The 21,467-nt window shown below is 40.0% G+C and overlaps 1 protein-coding gene across 2 annotated transcripts in view; it reads left to right on the top strand.

Moving 5' to 3' along the window:
* The window catches only part of BPTF (bromodomain PHD finger transcription factor), a gene marked incomplete at both ends in the record, with an annotated part of 131,060 nt that extends 109,819 nt beyond the window's left edge, over positions 1-21,241 (top strand). Inside the window, 8 exons of one of the 2 annotated variants that reach the window (XM_084237060.1) lie at positions 364-1,280; positions 2,674-2,756; positions 3,055-3,280; positions 8,623-8,948; positions 12,683-12,875; positions 14,410-14,494; positions 18,192-18,378; positions 21,205-21,241. In XM_084237060.1, the coding sequence (XP_084093186.1) occupies positions 364-1,280; positions 2,674-2,756; positions 3,055-3,280; positions 8,623-8,948; positions 12,683-12,875; positions 14,410-14,494; positions 18,192-18,378; positions 21,205-21,241 (2,054 nt within the window). The remainder of the gene's footprint in view (positions 1-363; positions 1,281-2,673; positions 2,757-3,054; positions 3,281-8,622; positions 8,949-12,682; positions 12,876-14,409; positions 14,495-18,191; positions 18,379-21,204) is intronic. The other variant, XM_084237061.1, reaches the window with a different exon arrangement.
* Positions 21,242-21,467: the final 226 nt, after the last annotated feature.

Raw genomic sequence — 21,467 nt, 5'->3', positions numbered from 1 at the left:
GTACGGTTGAGAACTACAGGTCCAGAACCACTTTGTTAGCTGCCTACTGCAAATTTAGTCACTACCACCACAATGCAGGAAAAAAATGAGGGTTGGTATTAATCTGGGCCAGAAGACCCGCCTGATTTGCAGAGTGTGCATGTAACTTAGAAGCCAGCCCTCTGGAGATTTTGCAAAATGTGTGAAGGATAACCATGTCCCAGACCCAGGCTGTCCAATTTAGGAGAGTCCTATCCTAGGAGTGTCTGACTGAAGTATTGCTATACAGAATTCTCACCTTTAGCTAATCCTCTTTAACTACTTTTTTAAACCATGGTCTTATGTTCTATAATAATAGAAATATTTGATCTTTCCTTTTCACAGGTACAAGTGAACAAAGACAGAGTAAATTATCACCCCAGTCACAGGTGCAACAATCCAAAACCCTGCCACCAGCTCAGTCACCAGGTGTTTGTTCTCCTGAAGCCCAGCCACAGTCCGCTCAGCCTTCAGCTCAACCCCAGTCCCAAACCCAGCCCCAGTCCCCAGCTCAACCTGAAGTGCAAACTCAGCCTGAAGTTCAGACCCCAACAACTGTCGCATCCCACCTCCCTTCTGAAGCACCACCCGCCCAAGCACAGTCATCCAAACCCCACGTTGCAGTGCAGTGTCAGCCTCAAAATAATGCCCAAGGACAGTCTCCTGCTCGCGTCCAGAGTCCACCACAGACTCGAATACGCCCGTCAACTCCATCCCAGGTGTCTCCTGGACAGCCAGCCCAGGTTCAGACTACAACCTCACAACCGATTCCAATTCAACCACATACATCTCTTCAGACACCTTCCCAGGGCCTGCCACAATCACAACCCCAGGTACAGTCTTCAACTCAAACTCTTTCATCAGGACAAACGTTAAGTCAAGTTACTGTTTCATCCCCATCCCGTCCTCAGCTACAAATACAGCAGCCACAGCCCCAAGTCATTGCTGTGCCTCAGCTGCAACAACAAGTCCAGGTTCTCTCTCAGATCCAATCGCAGGTTGTGGCTCAGATACAGGCTCAGCAAGGTGGTGTGCCCCAGCAAATCAAACTCCAGTTACCTATTCAAATTCAGCAAAGCAGTCCTGTGCAAACTCACCAGATTCAGAATGTGGTTACAGTGCAGGCAGCCAGTGTGCAAGAGCAGTTGCAAAGGGTTCAGCAACTCAGGGATCAGCAGCAAAAGAAGAAACAGCAACAGATAGAAATTAAGCGGGAACACACCCTCCAAGCTTCTAATCAAAGTGAAATCATTCAGAAACAGGTAAAGTTATTAAGTAAAAGCAGCATGTTCAGTAGCTTGAAATATTGTGCTGTGCATTAGACTTAGTGTTTGGTTGCGTTAGGTCACCTAAATGAGACAAAAGTCACTGATACTTGGACTTATAAGCAGCACTGGATTGACAACAAATTATTGAATGACTGCTGTGGTTTGGATCTCTGTTTGATATATACAGTTAGTGCTTATTAGTAGAAACTACCTGTATTGGGGAAGAACTAAGATGGGAAAAATGGAGTTAGGAGTTTTAACTGTCACTAATCCAAAACTTGAAGGTTTAATTATATTTTAAAGTCACTTCAAGCATCAGAGCAATTTAAAGTTATCTGCAGTAGTCATTCCTTAGTTTGCATGTAGACTAAGCAAGGCAGATTAAACTATTTGCAGTTCTGAATACCAATGGGTTGGGGGTGGCTGCTCAAATAAAGAAAAAATTTTTTTAAGTTTTAAATACTCTTATCCCATAGCTTAACTACAAAGTGGCATCATGCATGGCATCTTAGTGAAGTAAGACAGTTCAAATGAGTTAGAATTATTCTACTTAAAATGAAGTCAGACATACAGCATCCTGGAACGTTACTGGAGTAAACCTTATTTGCATCCTTAGAATGTGGCTCAGCGCTAGACAGGAGTTGAAGTGTGGATTTCAAATATCCCCAAGTCGTGAGCCCTGCATTCAGCTCATTAGTCTCCCATTCGTTGTCCATGAAACTAACTTATCTCCCCTGAGCTATGTCCTCATTGAAACCTCCTCTCTTTCCAGCCACACAAGATTATTGTGATGGCTAAATAAAGTCGTGTATATAGAAGCACTTTTTAAACAGCAAAGGGATTATAAAGGTGTATAGAAATACTTATGAAGTCACTGTCGTATGTAACACTGTCGTATAACAATAACAAATGCATTATTACCCAGCTTCTAGTACTGAATTACCAGTCAATTATTACAATAGTGTCTTTAATCTGGTCAGGATTTTTAAAAGTAATGTCTGGCAAGAGCATAACATTAAAAACATGGCCTTTGAAGAATGATCGCTGGCGTCATTAACATAGGCTTACAGAGCCACACAAGAATACAACTTGCCAATCTCAACCAAGTGAATTCCCTTATGTCTCAGTATCTCATTTATAAAATTATTCCTACCTCTCAGTGTTATTATGAGGAACAAATGAGGCATTGTCAAATGCATGACTTGGCCACTCCCAGTATATGATAAGCACCAAGGCCATATAGTAGCTGCTGATTTTATATGTGTTATGATATAAAATTCTTAGTTTCTTCGCGAAACATGTATATGTGTTCAGATTTCTACTGTTACCTGTGTAACAACTTGTAGTCATTTTAAACTGTGCTTTGGGGTTTCATTCTGTCCTGAAGGTGGTGATGAAACATAATGCTGTAATAGAACATTTAAAACAGAAAAAGACCATGACTCCAGCTGAAAGAGAAGAGAATCAAAGGTAGGGAGAAATGTTTATAATCCAGTATCATAGGGGCACTTGGAATATTGGTTGTGTATTGGTTTCTTGTCTTTAACATGCACATGCGCAGAACTTCTAAGTTTACCTTTTTTTCCTCTTGACTGTAATTCACTAAATGAGAACACGTGGCACTCACTGCTCATCATGGGTTTGAACCCCTCCTTGAAACTCTCCAGTCACAGAAAGTTTGTATGTCTACTGTGGACATAGAAAAATCATGTCTAAACCTTTCAGAATGAAATGCCCAGCATTACATAGGTTGTGTATTTTTCTCCAGAATGATTGTCTGTAACCAGGTGATGAAGTATATCTTGGATAAAATAGATAAAGAAGAAAAACAGGCAGCCAAAAAACGGAAGCGTGAAGAAAGTGTGGAACAGAAACGTAGCAAGCAGAACGCTACCAAGCTCTCTGCGTTGCTCTTTAAACACAAAGAGCAACTCAAAGCTGAGATACTGAAAAAGAGAGCACTCTTGGACAAAGACCTGCAAATCGAAGTGCAGGTGAGAAGCATTTCCTTTCCTTCCGTGTTCCGTGTTTAGCATCTAAGTTTCTTTTTCCCTTAAAATCGATTAAGCTTACAATTTCAGTTTGTTTTCTAGAATTTATATCTATTTATAGAGAATAAATACAGTAAAAAAATCACTGGGACCCAAGTATTTTGAAACAAAACAGATTTTATATCTAAATGTATGTGTGACTAGCATAGGCTAGTCACTTTGAGAGGTTAGTCTACTGATTAAAACATTTGAGATCTCGCAGGATATCTTTTATTATTTGACAAAGTCTTAATAACAAGTGAAGAGCAAAGTTTCATGAGAAAGGTAAACAGAGAAACTGTAATATAACTGTTGAAAGAATAGAAAATAAAGTATGCCCATTAAATAAGACCAAAATTCTTTTTTTTTTTTTAAGATTTATTTATGCATACAAGAACTGGGGTACATGCCAGAGGTGCGGGGGGTGGTGGGGGGAGAAGATTCACCAGAGACAGAGTGGGGAGCAGAACAGGCAGAGTGACTGAAATAGACTGCTGAGGAGAGCAGCGGGCGACACAGGAGAGGTCTGCTGCATCACATGGGTCACCTCCCTGGTGGGGGCTCGAACTTGTGCTGCAGTGGCTGGCGATAGCATCATAGTGCTGCATCTTAACCCCTTGAGCCACCAGGGAGGGCACCCCCAAGACCAGAATTCTTCCTTGACTTGCAGTGGGTTTTGTAGGCATTGCTAACCCTCTAATTGCTTGGGGAAATTTATTGAAAAAATGAAAGAAAATAATCATATATTTTTAAAAGAGAAGTAGGCTATCTGTAGAATCCCTAAAGGTGCCTTCTGTATTTCAAGAACGTGAGACATTAAAATATTCATTAGCCCAAAACTGACATCACATACATCTTTTGATACATCAGAAATCTTCGGTTAAAGTAGAAGCCAGAGGACAATGCCAGAAATCAACATTGTTACATCGTATTTCTGGAAAGTCTACCTAATAAATTAAGAAAGATAAAAAAAATTAAAATAGGAGGATCAAAGACAAAATTATTGTGTATGATGTGATTATTACATCAGAACCCAAAAAGAGGGCCTCCCTGGTGGCGCAGGGGTTAAGACACAACCTGTGGAGCTGTCCACAGCCTGCAGCATGAGTTCAATTCCCCGCCAGCCAGCAAGCAACCCACAAGGCGCAGACCTCTCCTGACTCGCCTGCTGCGCCCCTCAGCAGTGTACTTCGGTCAGTCTGCCTGTTCTGTTCCCCACTCTGTCTCCAAGGAATCTTCTCACCCCTCAAAACTCTGTCTATACCCCATCTCTTGTATGCATGAATAAATAAATCTGAAAAACTGTATGAGAAGTTATTCTACCTATACACTGATAGAGAGAAATTCTATTTCTGTAGAAAACATTTATTTCTAGAGAATATTTTATCACTGTGTATCAAAAGATTTTCAGATAATGATTACCATTTAATCCACTAACCCACTAATTTCACTTCTAGAAATATGTTTAAGACACAATTAGACAGGACATATGAGCAAGGACATAATAAAGGTTAATAATAAAAATTTGGAATCAACCTAAATTCCACAAAGAAAAGATTAGTGTTTCTCAATAGGAATATTTTGGGTCCTTTTGACAGACCAGTTTTTACATACTGTAGGAAGTTCAGCATTGGGAACCAAATGCTGTAGTGTCCCTGTCATTGTATCAGCCAAAGAAAAATGTCCCTGTCCCCTTTACATACATTCACAAATACTCTCTGGAGGTGTCAGCACCGCCCTCAGCTGAGAACTGCTGAACTAAATATGTATAGGAGCGTCCACCCAAGGAATTGCCACTCTAACAAAATGGTGAGTGTGGGGTGGGTGCTTTTTGTTTCTAATTCTTGGAGAAATTTTTCAATGATAAGTGCAAGTAGCAGAATAATGTATATAAGGTGATAGAGCTATTCACTTTGTTGTGTTTTTGTTGTTTTGCATGTGATTTATTTTAAGTGAGAGGGATTTCGTCTCTGTTTCCTCTCTTGAAGCCCAGTTTGGGACCCAGTGTATAAGCATGTTATGTCAGGGCCCTCCTCCTCAGAAACTGGTCCTGCAGCTGCTGACCACTACCTGCCTCTGAGCTGGAGCCCTGCCAGCGCCTGTTCACAGTTTTCCCTTCCTCAGGGCTATTAGTCTCATCCAGGCATGGCTATGTCTTTTTAATTTTTTCTTTTTTAGATTTTACTATCATCGATATGTTCTTTTTTTTTTTTTTTTAAATAATGAATTTTATTGTTATATTCCCCATACAATTGCAGCCCCCCCATTCTGACCCCAATCCCTCCCCTCCCACCCCCGCCCCCCTAAAAGTGTCTCTGGTTCATAGTTTTTTGTTGATTTTGATTTTCACTTTCTTATAGTTATTCATTTTCCTGGTCCCTTATTTAAGTTTTCTAGATTCCTGCTATGAGTGAGACCATCCGGTATTTTTCTTTTTCTTTTTGGCTTATTTCGCTGAGCATGATCCCTTCCAGCGCCATCCATGTTGCTGCAAATTGCATGTGTTTATCTTTTTTGAATGCTGAGTAATATTCCATGGTATATATGGACCACATCTTCTTGATCCAGTCATCTATTTTTGGGCATTTGGGTTGTTTCCAAAGCTTAGCTATTGTAAACAGTGCTGCTATAAACATAGGGGTGCAGGTGTTCTTTGGAATTGATGTATCTGTGTCCTTTGGGTAAATACCTAGGAGTGGAATTGCTGGATCATATGGAAGCTCTGTTTAGTAGGTCCAGAAATCTCCACACAGCTTTCCACAGTGGTTGGACCAGTTTGCACTCCCACCAACAGTGCAGAAGAGTTCCTTTTTCTCCACACCCTCGCCAGCATTTGTTGTTGCTAGTTTTTTTAATATGTGCCATTCTCACTGGTGTAAGATGGTATCTCATGGTAGTTTTGATTTGCATTTTATCGATATGTTCTTAAAGGGGAAACCAAAGTGCTTACCCACTATACCATCTGACCATCTTGATTTTCCTAAAATCTACCTCAGTGAAGCTCGAGGTTTCCCTTTTTTTTAAAATTTTTATTTTTAAAAGATTTATTTATACAAGCACTGGGTACAGTTAGAAGCGCGGGAGGGTGAGAGGATTCACCAGAGCCAGAGTGGGGAACAGAACAGGCAGACGGACAAAATACACTGCTGAGGGGCACGGCGGGCGAGACAGGAGAGGTCTGTCGCACCATGTGGGACCCTTGCCAGCGGCCGGGGATCAAACTGGCGCTGCAGAGGCTGAGGGCAGAGCCTGCAGGCAGCTTAGCAGCCCATTGCTTAACCGCTGTGCCACCAGGGGAGGCCCTCCCTTCTTCATTACAGAAAAAGTTCAGACTTTCTCTTTAAATATGAAAGGACTGTTGAGTAGTCACACAGCTTATCTTCCAACTTACAAGATTATCTAGACTCTATGCAGAGAAGAGAGTCATTATTAAGCCCACACTATTCAGGTTTATTTGTTTGCATTTTTGTGATCTTTTCTTTCTCTTGATTTTTTTTTTAAGATTTATTTATTTATGCATACAAGAACTTGGGTACTTGCCAGAGGTGGGGGAGGGGTGAGAAGATTCACCAGAGACGGAGTGAGGAACAGAACAGGTGGAGTACTGAAATGCACTGCTGAGGGGAACAGTAAGCAAGTCAGGAGAAGTCTGCTGTGCCATGTGGTTAGTCCTGGCTGGCTGGGGATTGAATTTGTGCTGCAGTAGCTGCAGATAGCTTCATAGGCTGCATCTTAACCCCTTATGCCACCAGGGAGGCCACTTTGTGATATTTTCCAAGCTTCCTAAGGTACTAATGTAAAACTGTTACTAATGCACCTTGGGGGATGGGATTGGGGCCTACACAGAGGTGAAAGGGTGCCGGCCAGAACTGCTGCTTAGGTTTTACATATCCAGGTGAAAGTTATGTAAATCCTTGAAATGGCTTTTGTTTTTCTTTTCAGAGGCATCCACATGAAGGCTGTAAGACTTCAGAATTTATAAAACTTCTATAGATCCAGGGATTCATTAAAATTATGTTTAATCATTTATTGTAATTCATAGAAATTATCATTTGCTACTAGAAGCTGCTTTATCTCTGAATTTACTTTTTTAAAAAAGATTTATTTATTTATGCATGCAAGAACTGGGGTACAGGCCAGGGTGCAGGGCGGGTGAGAGGATTCACCAGAGATGCATTGGGGAGCAGAACAGGCAAATTAGCTAAAATACACTGCTGAGGGGCACAGCGGGCAATACTGGAGAGGTCTGCTGCGCCATGTGGGTAGCTCCCTGGCCAGGGATCAAACTCGTGCTGCAGTAGCTGCAGATAGCCCCACAGTGCTGACGCTTAACCCCTTGTGCCACCAGGGAGGCCCGTCTCTGAATTTAAATGAGCATATCTGCTGTGAGCACTGTTAGGTGTCAGAAGTCAGTATGGCAGCTCATGGCTGTCTCCCTGTGTTCTCCACTGTCTGTTCTACCAGTAAGACTCTGGTCTCTTTCAAAACCTTTACTGCCTGGGCCTCCCTGGTGGCGCAGGCAGTTGAGCGCAGCACTGTGAAGCTGTCCGCAGCCTCTGCAGTGCCAGTTGGATCCACGCCGGCCAGGAGAAACCCACATGGAGAGGCAGACTTCTCCTGTCTCACCCACTGCTCCCCTTAGCAATGTATTTCGTCAGTCTGCCTGTTCTGTTCCCCCCTCTGTCTCTGGTGAATCCTCTCACCCTCCGCACATCTGGCCTGTACCCCGGTTCTTGTATAAATAAATAAATCTTTTTAAAAATAAAAAAAAAAACCTTTACTGCCTAGAACTCCATCCAGTGTTAAGCAATTTTTTAAAAGGATCCCAACTTTGAATATAACTCTATGGTCATTGGGATAATTTTTGTTTATCTTTTTTAGCAGGAAAAAAAAAATCAAGGCTTTCCTAGAAAACTCTTTAAAGGGAACATGGGCTAACTAAATTGTACTGAAAGACTATAAAATTTGAGCAAGAAAAAATTATTATAAAGGAAATGTTTTGGGGTTATGCTTGATATTTTCAATGACTGTAGAAATTCATCAATGTCTCAACTTCTAAGAAATATTCTTGGTTATACTGTGATTTATTTATACCAACTTTGTTCGTGAATGCCAATCCTAATGGTAATCTTCATTTTTTACTTTTAGTTCTTTAAGTTGGGTTGCATGTATAGTGAGAACACACGCTTGGAATTGTTAAAGCTCCCCGGCTTTAGGCTAAACCATGTGTAATGAAACACCCTCTGGCAGAACCATGCGCTTCATAGGTCAAGTGACAGTCTGGTATTGTCTTTACTTCACCACAGGAAGAGCTCAAGAGAGACCTGAAAATTAAGAAAGAGAAAGAGCTGGTGCAGGCCACGGCAGTAGCTGCCACCTCCCCTGCAGCACCACCTGCGCCCCCAGCCCCTCCACCATCCCCTCCTCCGCCACCACCGCCGCCACACGTGGGTCCCCTGGCCACGGCCACTGCACCCACGCTGCCCGCGGCTTCCCAGAAGAGGAAGCGTGAAGAGGAGAGAGACTCGAATGCCAAGTCCAAGAAGAAGAAGATGATCTCCACTACCTCAAAGGAAACTAAGAAGGACACAAAGCTTTACTGTATCTGTAAAACGCCTTATGATGAATCTAAGTGAGTAGATCTTTTTGTGCTCCAGTTGATTTTCTTACAAGTTTAGCTGTTAAATGACCAGCTTTTAAGAAAATGAGTATGTTAGTAGCAATGTAAATGAAAGTAGTTAAAAGTCAGGGTAGACATGTTTCATCTGTGGTCTTGCAGCTGATATTCTTAACCTTGGCGCTAGGCGAGTGAACTTGTATTATCTTACATGTTCATGATTCATGTTTGTCCTTCATCAGACTCTTTTCTGTCAAAAACAAGCTTTCTGTTGCTCCTTTGCTTTCTCCTTGCGTCTCTGGAGTGACTCCCAGCCAGGCACGATGCTCTCTGAGGAGAGGTATGTTGCTCTCGCTGCCCAGAGCTGAGTGCAGCCTTCTGGAGTCTGCTCACAACCCTCTGACCACATCAGCTCCTAGCGACTATCTGGATGTGAATGATGCAAGAGGTTTTGAGTTTGAGTGGTTTGTTTTTTTAATGTTTAATTTTAAAGAATTCTGGGTTTTTTTTTTTTTTTTTTTGTATTGGAATACTATGGCTTCTTATTTTTGTAAAATTTACCACTTATTAGGGTCAAAAGTCAAAAACTGCAAATGTTGTTCTTTTACCTATTCTTCAAATATGGTACTCAAAAATTTGCTAAGCATAGCATCTGGAAGCTGTTTTTGACAGTTGGGACTTGTATTTTGTGATATATACAAGATTTTAGAGACTAATCCATAAATGTAGTTTCATTTTTTTTGTCATTATTCAACTAAGGACTTAGATTCCATTTAAGCATTTAAATATAGCCCAGCTTTTTTAAGCCATTATTAACCACAAGTATTTTTTGCAGTACCAAAAGTTTATTTGATTGTGCTAAAAAAGAAAAATCATCATTTAGAATTTGGAATGCTTAATGTCTACCTTAAGTGGATGCCTAATGAAGTAATAAAATAAAATTATGATCTCCTTAATGATATTTAAGTTACAACATTTAAACTACCTAGGTGGTGCTATACAAATTAAAACCTGATTGCAAGTGCCCAGCCAAAACTTTTTGTTAGGAGATTAAACACATAGATCAGTTTTAGGCATCTTCCCTTTTTATTGTCTTTCTTTATTACAAATTACACATAATAGAAAGAGCTGAACCCTAGCAATTGATTTTTCCCTTAGTCCTTTATACAAGTGTGCCTTGCTTTAAGCAAAATATATTAAATGATTTATAGAACAAAACAGAACACGATTTACTTTCTGTTTACTAAAAGATCTACTTAAGGAATTTCTCAAAACAGCAAGGATTTTTTTGGCCTATTTTAAATATCCAGATAGCAGAAATTAATTTGGCATACAAGTTTCCTGTAATACCTGAGTAGCATAAAATATGAGGCATACATACATGCACATGCATTCTATGCGTTCACCTTGCTGAGATCGCCTCTGTCGATAGTTCGTATTTTTCAGTTTGTTGTTATTAGCATTTCAGTATGTTTAATTCCCTCCCTATTCAAGTTAGGGCGGCTTAGTGTTTTTTTCAGGAGTATTTTACCAATACCTCTTATCAAACATGGCTGTTTCGGGAATCTTGAACTTGAAATTCAAGTCCTGAGCTTACATCCACACAGGACAACACACAGGCAACACACAGGACACCTTGAAGGCCCCACCTGTGGCAGTGAAAATCATGCGAGAGTCATAATCCCGAAGAAAAAAGTGGTAATAGGATAAACCACCTAACCATGTGTTATCCTTTATGTTCCTGAAGCAGGTTAATTTGAAGCCTGAGGACTGCTGCTGTTCCTCTAGGTGAATCTACCAAGAAACACCTTGGCAGAACCAGCGATATCAGCAATGCCAGTCTGGTTCTCATGACTTTTGCTAATTCATAGACTTTGACATAGTCAACACTTAGATAACACTATGTGTTGGTCATAGAAATACTTTTCATTTTGTCCTTTAGATTTCAGATTATAAAAACCTCGAGGATTAACTCTATGGTATTACCCATGGTTGCACATTCAAACAGCCCCACCCCCACCTTGCCAAATGCTGTAGAACCTCTCGCTGTTTTGGACAACTCCTTACATTCCTCTGCACACCACACATCCCTGCTTTTGAATGAAAAAGCTCTTTCAGAGTCTTCACGGGTTAATTAGCCTGACCTCTCTCCACCTTGTGGCACACATATTGTTACAGAAAATTACCCATGTTATAATCTGTTATAATTAAATTCCAGTGATTATTTAGAATATTTGGTGGAAACCGAATTACTACATGTACCTTCCTTAGCTTTCTTCCTCATATCTTATTTTGACCATTTATCTTCTACACCTGCTGACCCGCATGTCCTTGTAGTGTAACTTCTATTTGGTGTTTGCGCTTTGCTTTGTTTTCAAATTTAAATTATGAGATACATTTTCAAACCTATCTAATAGCCCTGAATTTGAAATGGCTTCTGTGGCATAGGTTTGACAGATGTAAGTCTTTGATTCTTTGGCTTTGGTTTTCGTGCCTGTTACAGTTTTACACACATTCATTAAGAGGCAGACATTACCATCAGTGTGTTGTTTATTTTTTCAAATTCCAGTATGTTTTTAAAGACCCATATTTCACTAAACAGTATATTTGTTGAAATTGATGTGAGTGACGTTATGTTTCCACACTTGATACAGTGTCAGATGCCGTAGTTCGCCAGAGGTTGGATGCAGGATGTTTATTTAGCTGACGCATTGTAGAACTAGTTACCCTGTAAGATAGTGAATCAGGGCAAGGAAGACAGATTTAAGTATCATGCAGCTCAAAATGACAACTACATTGTCATTTTCATTGTGAATACTTTTAGGTTCTATATTGGCTGTGATCTTTGTACTAACTGGTATCATGGAGAATGTGTTGGCATCACAGAAAAGGAGGCTAAGAAAATGGATGTGTACATCTGTAATGATTGTAAACGGGCACAAGAGGGCAGCAGTGAGGAATTGTACTGTATCTGCAGAACACCTTATGATGAGTCACAGTGAGTTCTGATAAGAGCATCATATTTAATAATTTAGGAAGCCAAATTGCTCTGACTGGTTATTTATTTTAAAGTAAAAAGCAAGGTATTTTTCTGAATATATTTTACACTTACATTACCAATTCCTTTCCAGTTTTTTTCTCTTCTTCCCTCTTTACCTCCCCTTCAAAATTTACGTTGCTTCATAGTGAATGTTTGAGATGCAATGGAAAAAAATATGGTTTAATGGTAGATTTTGATTCTTCACTGTGTAACATAGAAATTAATGAGATTAAAAGAGCCTGACTTGTTTGGACTTTTATCAGTGTTTGAAATGGTGCTTTATTGTAGGTTAGAAAAACACTAATCTGGGTACAAGCTCTCTGAGACTCTGTATCAGGATTTTGAACTCCTAGTTGGGTGGCCAGTATCGGCTTCCCACTTGATATGGTATTAGTTGAAAGATTTTTTGGCTTTACTTGTTTTGAACTTTAAAGTCAATTAAATGTTCTACCTTTTTTCTTCATATTGGTTCTCCAATATTACACAGTGTTCTCAATAAACTTTTAATGCTTGTTCTTAACATCAGAAATACTAAATTAACACATTGGAATGTCAATCTTCAAGAGTATTAAAACAATTACAATACTAAAACTACTTTATATCCCAGGGCTAGAACATTTTCAGCTGCATGTTTTATTACTTTTAAGAGTGAATCATAGTGATGTGATCTATTCTGTTTGAGCTCACATTTCCACCTTGGATCTTGCAGATTTTATATTGGCTGTGATCGGTGTCAGAATTGGTACCATGGGCGCTGTGTTGGCATCTTGCAGAGTGAGGCAGAACTCATTGATGAGTATGTCTGTCCACAATGCCAGTCGACAGAGGATGCCATGACAGTGCTCACGCCACTAACAGAGAAAGACTACGAGGGGCTGAAGAGGGTGCTGCGCTCCTTACAGGTGAGCAGCACGGTGCGCATAGCGTTTGGGGGACATCAACCCTTGTGACTTGTTGGATCAAACTTTCCTGTCGTAGAGTATGTGACTATTTACTGCATCCCAACTAGCCTGGTGACGTGTGCACCACAGACTGACGTCTTCCCAAGGCAGTGTCGTGAGGTTTTCCATGCCCACACATTGGCTCAACTGTTGTTTATTTAATGTTCTCAATTAAAAAACTTGGGGTTTTTTTTTGTTTTTATTTTTTGTTTTTTAAATATTTTATTTTATATAATTCTTACAGTGTTTTTCATTTCTGCACAATGTATGCATTTTCATTTTGGTTATATTCCCCATACAATTGCACCCCTTCCTATTTTGACCCTAGTCCTTCCTGTCCCTACCCCTCCCCGACCCCCGTAGTGTGTCTCTGGTTTATAGTTGCTTGTTGATTTTGATTTTTACTTTGTATTAATTAGTCTAAAAGACTTGTTTTTGTGACCTAAAACTTTTATCTCACCACTATAAATTGAAAAAGTTTGATTAAATTCTAGCAAAATACCATTACATACTGGAGAATTTGACCCAAAGCCTTCCCTCCTTCATTAAAAATAAAAAGGAGATCTAGATAACTCACAGGATTTTAACACGTTAGATATATTCAAGATATACAAGTGCTAGACTGACACTTTCTGCAGTTTTAATCATAATCAAAACAAGAGAAAGAGAACCATAATCTCAGTACGAGGCTGGATGGTATATAACATCACATTTCCGCCACCCCTTTAGCCACCAGTGGTAAGCATTCCACCCGGTCACAGGCATGGTTGCAGTGCCGCCATCACTTGACCATAAGAAAGCTTTTTTTTTTTTTTTTTTTTTGTGGGCCCCTCGCCAGTGGCCAGGGAACGAACCAGCGCTGCAGAGGCTGCCTGCAGCTCAACCGCTGCACCACCAGGGGAGGCCCCATAAGAAAGCTTTTTAAAAGATTTCTTGACTCCTAAGCTGGTGTTTCACCCCCACCCCCATGCCAAGTCCTCAGGCCACTCTTTGAGAACTGTTATCACAGAGGGTGCTCGTGTGAGATAATTTGTGACTTGAGCAAAATTTATCTGGTATAAGTAACCTCATCTATTTATTTTTTATTTTTTAAAGATTTATTTATTTATACATACATACATACATACATACATACAAGCACTGGGTACAGTCAGAAGCACGGGAGGGTGAGAGAATTGACCAGAGCCAGAGCATGGAGCAGAACAGGCAGAAGGACCGAGGTACACTGCTGAGGGGAGCAGCGGGCGGCAGGAGAGGTCTGCGCGCCATGTGGGACCCTCTCCCGGTGGCCGGGGATCGAACTGGTGCTGCAGAGTCTGCAGGCAGCTTCGCAACCCAGCGCTCAACCGCTGCGCCACCAGGGAGGCCCATCATTTATTTAGTTTAAAACTGACTTTTGGAATTTAAGGTTTGGTCGATATAGAAACTCAACTGGGAAACTTCAATGGAATTACTGTTCACGCTTGATAATAGTGATGCTCATTTCTCATTACAGGCACATAAAATGGCCTGGCCGTTCCTTGAACCAGTAGATCCTAACGATGCACCAGATTATTACGGTGTTATTAAGGAACCTATGGGTAAGCACTTGAATATTGTTTTTCAGAGGTCTCAGCAGATATTTGTCATCCTTAAAATTGGTATTTCATGAGGCTACATTGACTGGTGAGAGTATAAATACATGCGGTCACTTTGAAGGCTAAATAGGTATTAAATTTTATAAACATGCCTAACCTTGGACCAAGCAGTTTCATTTCTTAGGATTTATATGTGCACAAGTATGTCGTTCATTAAAGCAATGTTTGTAAGTACAGAAGAATACTGGAAAAGATAAATAGCCATCAGTAGTGGGGTAGCTAAATCAAATGATGCATGTGCAGAGTATTATCTAACTATATAAAGGAATGCATAAACTTAGTGAACAGGTCAAGGTCTTTGTGTGTGTGTGTGTGTGAAGAAGAACTGGGGTGCAGGCCACAGGTGCTGGGGAGGTGAGAGGATTCCCCAGAGACTGGGGCGCAGAACAGGCAGACTGACTGAAATACACTGCTGAGGGAAACAGTGGGCGAGACAGGAGAGGTCTGTAGCGCCAAGTGGGTCAGCTCCCTGGCCGGGGATCGAATGTGCTACAGTGGCTGGTAATACTTGACAGTACCCTTACCCCGGGGGGGGGGGGGGGGCTGAAGTTATAATTTTAAATTTCTGCTAATTTGGACAAAGAAACTAGTTCTTTGACTCTGTCTGACCTTCAGTAACTAATAATGTACTTATTGTGATTTTTTTTCTCTGTGAATTTACTGTTAGTCTATTTTGTCTCTTTTTCTCTTGGGATGTTCATACTGTTATCTCTTGGGATGTTCATACAGTTCATACTGTTATCACTGTTCTATAACGGTTCCTAACATACTAACATTTAAAAGCTTTATAGTAATTTTTTGGGATGTGGTCTTTTTTTTTGTTTTTAAAGATTTATTTATTTATGCATACAGGAGCCGGGGTACAGGCCAGAGGTGGGGGTGGTGAGAGGATACACCAGAGACAGAGTGGGGAGCAGAACAGGCAGATCTGCTGAAGTACACTGCTGAGGGGAGCAGTGGGTGAGACAGGAGAGGTCTGCTGCACCATGTGGGTTGCCCCTTGGCCGGCCAGAGATTGAACTCGTGTTGCAGAGGCTGCGGATTGCTTCATAGTGCAGTGCTTAACCCTTTGCGCCACCAGGGATGCCTTACTGACACAACTTTTTAAAATTAGTAACTACCCAGAATTCGGTTTGAAGTTGACAGTATCCTCATGTGGTGTGTTAAGCTCTGACTGTCTCCTGTAAGTGACCTGTCTGGCCTGCAGAGTAAACATACCTAGTGTTGCTTGGAATTCAGTCAGGATAGGTGCATTTCTGCAGTTGTTCTTGTTCATGCATTCTTTTCTGTACCTACATAAATTCAAACTATCAAAGGGGCCAGGTGTGGATTTGTGTGTATGTAAGAAAATATAACAAAATTTGCCATTTTTATATGCACAGTTCATTAATTAGTAACATTCCCAATGTTGTGTCTTCTAGTACATTTTATGGTTTTAATTTTTACCCCTCAGTTTTAATCCATGTAGAATTGTTTAAGCATATAGGCAAGGTAGAATTTTTTCTTCAGAGGTGTAGGCAGTTCCCCAACGCAGTATATTAGCAAGGACTTTCTCTGCTTGTTTTTGTTTTTTAAATGTCTTCAAATTTTATTTTTTGGATGGACTTTAAAATGATTTTCTCAGTTTCCAAAATAATCATTGAGGGTCTCCTTGGTGGTACAGGGGTTAAAGTCAGTGCTGTCAAGTTAATGACAGACACTGCAGCCTGAGTTCCGTCCCTGGCCAGGGAGCTGACCCACATGGCGCAGCAGACCTCCCCTGTCTCATCCCCTGCTCACCTCAGAAGTGTATTTCAGTCAGTCTGCCTGTTCTGTTCCCCACTCTTGTCTCTGGTAAATCCTCTCACCCCCACACTTCTGGCCTGCACCCCAGCTCTTGTATGCATAAATAAATAAATCTTTAAAAAAAAAAAATCATTGAAATTTTCTCTGGGTTGCATTACCTAAGCCTCTGAGTCCTAAATTGATTTGCAGTCACTTGCCTTTTACTTTCTTCCAGATTTTTATGTAAAATTGTGTATGGAATTCTCCTTCAAGCACAACTTTCTCCTAATGTTAGTTCAAGTCAAGTTAACTTAGCACATTACATCCAAGGCAGTCACCAGCTACTACCCTGTTGATCTTTGCATTTCTGTATACTCCTCATGGTTATGTACTGACATTTTTATTCATATCAGCTATTATTTTTGCCTTATGTATTTATTTTAAGAAGGCATTGTCATTACCACCATGAATGTATCCTTTATTGCCTATATAAAAGGTAACACTAAGAGCCAATAAAGAAGACAAGATGAAGTTAGTAGAGTCTTATACAGGGATTACAAAACCACAGAGATTTTGTTATTAATTCTGGGTTTCCCCCTTCTCTTTGTCCATATAACAATACCTCGCTCATTGGTTGCATAGTTTGATATGTATTGCTCATGGTGTATTTTCCTTACGTCAAAAAAATTGAAGAGTGGCTCTCTGTAGTTAACTAGATGTAAAAGAATCTTCTTTTTTTTTTTTTTAAAGATTTAATTTTATTGGGCCTCCCAGTGGCGCCGTGGGTTGAGCTCGGTGCAGTGAAGCTGTTGCACCCTCTGCAGTGCGGGTTCGAGTCCCAGCTGGCCAGGGAGATTCCCATATGGCATGGCAGACCTCTGCTGTCGCCCACCTACTCCCCTCAGCAGTGCTTTCAGTCTGTCTGCCGGTTCTGCTCCCCACTCTGTCTTTGATGAATCCTCTCAACCTCCCGAGCTTTTGGTCTGCACCCCAGCTCTTGTATAAATAAAAAATAAATCTTTTTTAAAAAAAAAGATTTAATTTTATTTATGCATACAAGAACTGGGGTGTAGGCCAGAGGTGCCGGGGGGAGAGGATTCACCAGAGACAGAGTGGGGAGCAGTACAGGTGGATTTACTGAAATACACTACTGAGGGGAGCGGCGGGTAAGTCAGGAGAGGTCTGCTGCGCCATATGGGGGTTTGCTCCCTGGCCGGGGATCGAACTCAGGCCATAGCAGTGGTAGTGCTGAGACTCAACCCCTAGGCCACCAGGGAGGCCCCTAAAGGAATCTTCTTTTTTTTTTTTTTTTTTTTTTTTTTTTTTTTTTTTTTTTTAATAGAGGCATGCTTTATTTGTTTGCTGGTTTGTTTGTTTGTTTTGTTTTTTTTTATACATGCACTGGGTACAGTCAGAAGCGCGGGAGGGTGAGAGAATTCACCAGAGCCAGAGCGGGGAGCAGAGCAGGCAGAAGGACCGAAGTACACTGCTGAGGGGAGCAGCGGGCGGCAGGAGAGGTCTGCGCGCCATGTGGGACCCTCCTCCGGTGGCCGGGGAGCAGCCGGGGATCGAACCGGCGCCGCAGAGGCCGCGTGCAGTTTCGCAACTCAGCGCTCAACCGCTGCGCCACCGGGGAGGCCCTAAAGGAATCTTCTTAACAGTAGCCAGGGCTTATATTTTAGGCATGCAATCAAAACCAAAATTGGAAAAGCATTCCTATTTTCTTTGTGAATTGCTAAATAGTTCCAGTGGTGAGCCAGCTTGCTTTTGGGACTGCTTGGGCAGGAAATGTATCTCCTTGGGTCAGAACCATGTACAACATTCCTATTGAAATAACCTTGAAACTTGAAAATGTTTTACGTTTTCTATTTTTAAGACCTTGCCACCATGGAAGAACGAATACAAAGACGGTATTATGAAAAGCTGACAGAATTCGTGGCAGATATGACCAAAATTTTTGATAACTGTCGTTACTACAATCCAAGTGACTCCCCTTTTTACCAGTGTGCAGAAGTTCTTGAATCATTCTTTGTACAGAAGTTGAAAGGATTCAAGGCTAGCAGGTGAGCAAACGTTTTCAGTGTTTCGAATTAATTCAGCTTCTCAAACTCTTCATACCGTGCTGTCTAAGGAAGCACCCAGTGCAATTTGTGATCAATTTAAACTTTAAAATCTAGATGCTTTAGAAAAAAAGAAAGAAATCAAGGCTCTAGCATTATGATATATTGGTAGGACAAGTAAACAGATTTAGTAATGAGAAATTGCTGAGTTACTGATTTAAAATTAAAATTGTTTTTAAAATTAAAAAAAAAATGTTTATCAGATGTTTACAGATTACAAAATGCTATCCTTCTTTTGAATGCCCAGACACATTCAAAAGACTGTGGTAAGACAGAGTACTTGCTCGCACTAACTTTATATAAGTATAAAAATGACTGTTCTCTAGGGTAGATTTAGGGTAAGACTTTCTCCTTAATTTATGTTTGCTATATCTTTGAAATCCTAAGCTATTTTATTTTTCTGGATATTTTTCCTGTGGACAAAACTAAACTTTAAGTCCACAGATCTTTTCTTTGAATCGCTAGTACATCAAAGCATTGAACACCTTTGCATGAGATCCAAGTACTCTCACTTTCATGCCTCCTTCTATTTCTGAACCTCAGCATCCCCTTCTCAAATCCGTAGTTTTCTTTCTTCCAGCAAAGGCCTATTTTGCTTTCCTATGATAATTACACCACTCTGTAGCCCTTGAGAATCAATATTCATCTCCCACCCACTAGTGCACAACTTTTATCATCCCGAGATACTCAGACTGGGTAGATTTTGGCTGTATTGGGGCCTGATATCTATAGTATCTAAAGAACTCCTAAGGGATTCTACTCATCCTACTGTGTTAAGAATGAGTGCTCTACAGAGTAAATTCCTTTCTTAGCAAGTTTTCTAAAGATGTGCTCTAGCAAAATAAAGGAGCAAATCCAGAAAACAGAAGACCTTGAATCTAGAAAACAAGTTCAGTAGAGCAATGAGAATTACGTTGACCCATGGTGACATTTGTACAAAAGACCTGTGCGGCAGATAGTACAAATTGGAACAGGATAATGGAGCACTCCCAAGAAGGGTATCAGATTGGTGGAAAGATTTCCACATTAGATAATTTATTTAGGAATATAAGGGGAAAAATAAAAGGCAATTAGAAACTCTATGAAAAACAAAAAGTTGTATAAGAATGCTAAGTATGCCCTGTTAGCAAAGGAGTTTGTGCTACAGAGAAAAATATTTACATGGTCAAAATAATAGAAATACTGCATTGATTTTCAATTTTTAGAATCAGCCTATAGGCAAAACATATAAAAATTTCAAAATTACAGGGAAGTAAGACTTGGACTCAAAGGGAGAATAGAAAAATGCTTTTGTGAGCTCCATTTTCATTGGTTTTAACAGGACTTAAACAATAGAAAGTTGATAAAACATAATAGTATAAGAAATCTAACTACTGAGGAAATAAAAGTTACAAGTGACTGATGCTAAAGAGCCTGAACTTCAGGTTATGTAACAAGAGGATCACAACTTATTACCCTCTCTACTTTTTTATTTATAGCTCTTGCAGTTATTTCTCTCATACATTTCTAAAATTGATTTTTTAAGTGGAAAGGCTCAAGCCTTTGGCAGTAACTGAGGTGGGAACTGGGAGATTTGAATATCCCACCCTGTTGCCCTGCTGATGAAGAGGAGGAAAGTGCCTGTTGGCCTGTGACAAAATAAAGGAAGTGGGTGGGACTAGTGGGGAAGATGCCAGAGGCTGGATCTGTCTGCACAGTGAAGGGGCCACCAGATCATTTTATGTAGCTTTTTATTATATTCAGTTTACATCAGTTTCACTAAAGAATATGGAAGTTAGAGGAGACTTTTTTTCAATTCTGCTTAAGTAAATAAAATGAAGAGATTTTAGGGAATTTGTTGATACAGTCCTGAAATTTGTTTTATTTTATACAATTCCAGTATTTCCATTGCCATATTTTCCCCATTTTTAATTTATTATCTCCAGCATTGTTTACACATTTTCACTACTGTACTTTGTTATAATTCTTCATTTATACCATCCATGTTCTTTCTTTTCTTACAGATTGTGATATCTTTAGTCTGAATTTTTAACTGGAATCAGAACTGGATGTTGGGTCACTCTTTTATTGTACCGCGTGATTACCTAACTCAAAATTGCCCCCACAAAATTTCAGATTAGCTAATATAATTTTTTAATGTTAAAAAAGATGATGTATAATAGTAAACAATTTATTCTAGCAGCCATGTTGAACACTGTATTTAAGAATTGTAAACTCCTGAACTACTGTATTTATATACACTATTGCAATAGAAATTACTTTGACTTAGTCCTGATAACTGTACAGAATTTGGTTTACTAACAAAGATTGTGAATAAAACTGTGAAACTAGAAAGGAGACTTTCTGGACTTTAATAGAAAAATGTGATTTTAATACTACTATTTCTGTTCTTTCAACATAATTTTTCCCCTTTTTCTTCCCAAATCAATGTAAATAAGCGCACAAACACACACACACTGCTTTTACCACAATGGTAATGCTTCTGTAAATGTCTCTGTCCCTTTGGCTAAAAATGTTGTAACCTTTATTAGAAAAATATATATATTTTTTTAAATACTGACTTTTTTCAGTGAACTATCATGTTTAGTGTACAGTACAGAGCTTTAATAGTATAGGTTAAAAATTTCTTATGGATTTGCTTGCCAGGGGTGAAAGAAAGAACATGGCTGCTTCCCCCAGACAGACTAATAACCTTGGCATCCACATAAAGCATCATTGTTTTCAAAAATGAAGGGTGCTTAATTGTTCCCTTTTTTCTGTATTCTGTAGGTCTCATAACAACAAACTGCAGTCTACAGCTTCTTAAAGTTCAGCGTGTTAACCTAACATAAAACACAGCAAGAATCTGGTTGTCTGAACTATTTTAAATTAAGGAGCCAGATGTTTTTAGTCAGGTTATCCTGACAAGACTTGACCTAAACTTCGTTTTTATTGGTCATAATAGTCCAATTATATTCTTGGCCAATTTGTCCAACGGACAAGGGAAAAGCAAAGTCATCGACACCATTATCTTGTCAAGATCAAATGGTTTT

The sequence above is a fragment of the Talpa europaea genome (assembly GCF_964194135.1).
Source record: "Talpa europaea genome assembly, chromosome: 7".
NCBI lineage: Eukaryota > Metazoa > Chordata > Mammalia > Eulipotyphla > Talpidae > Talpa > Talpa europaea.
Note: the sequence above shows the minus strand (reverse complement) of the source record. Positions and strands in the feature narration are given on the sequence as shown.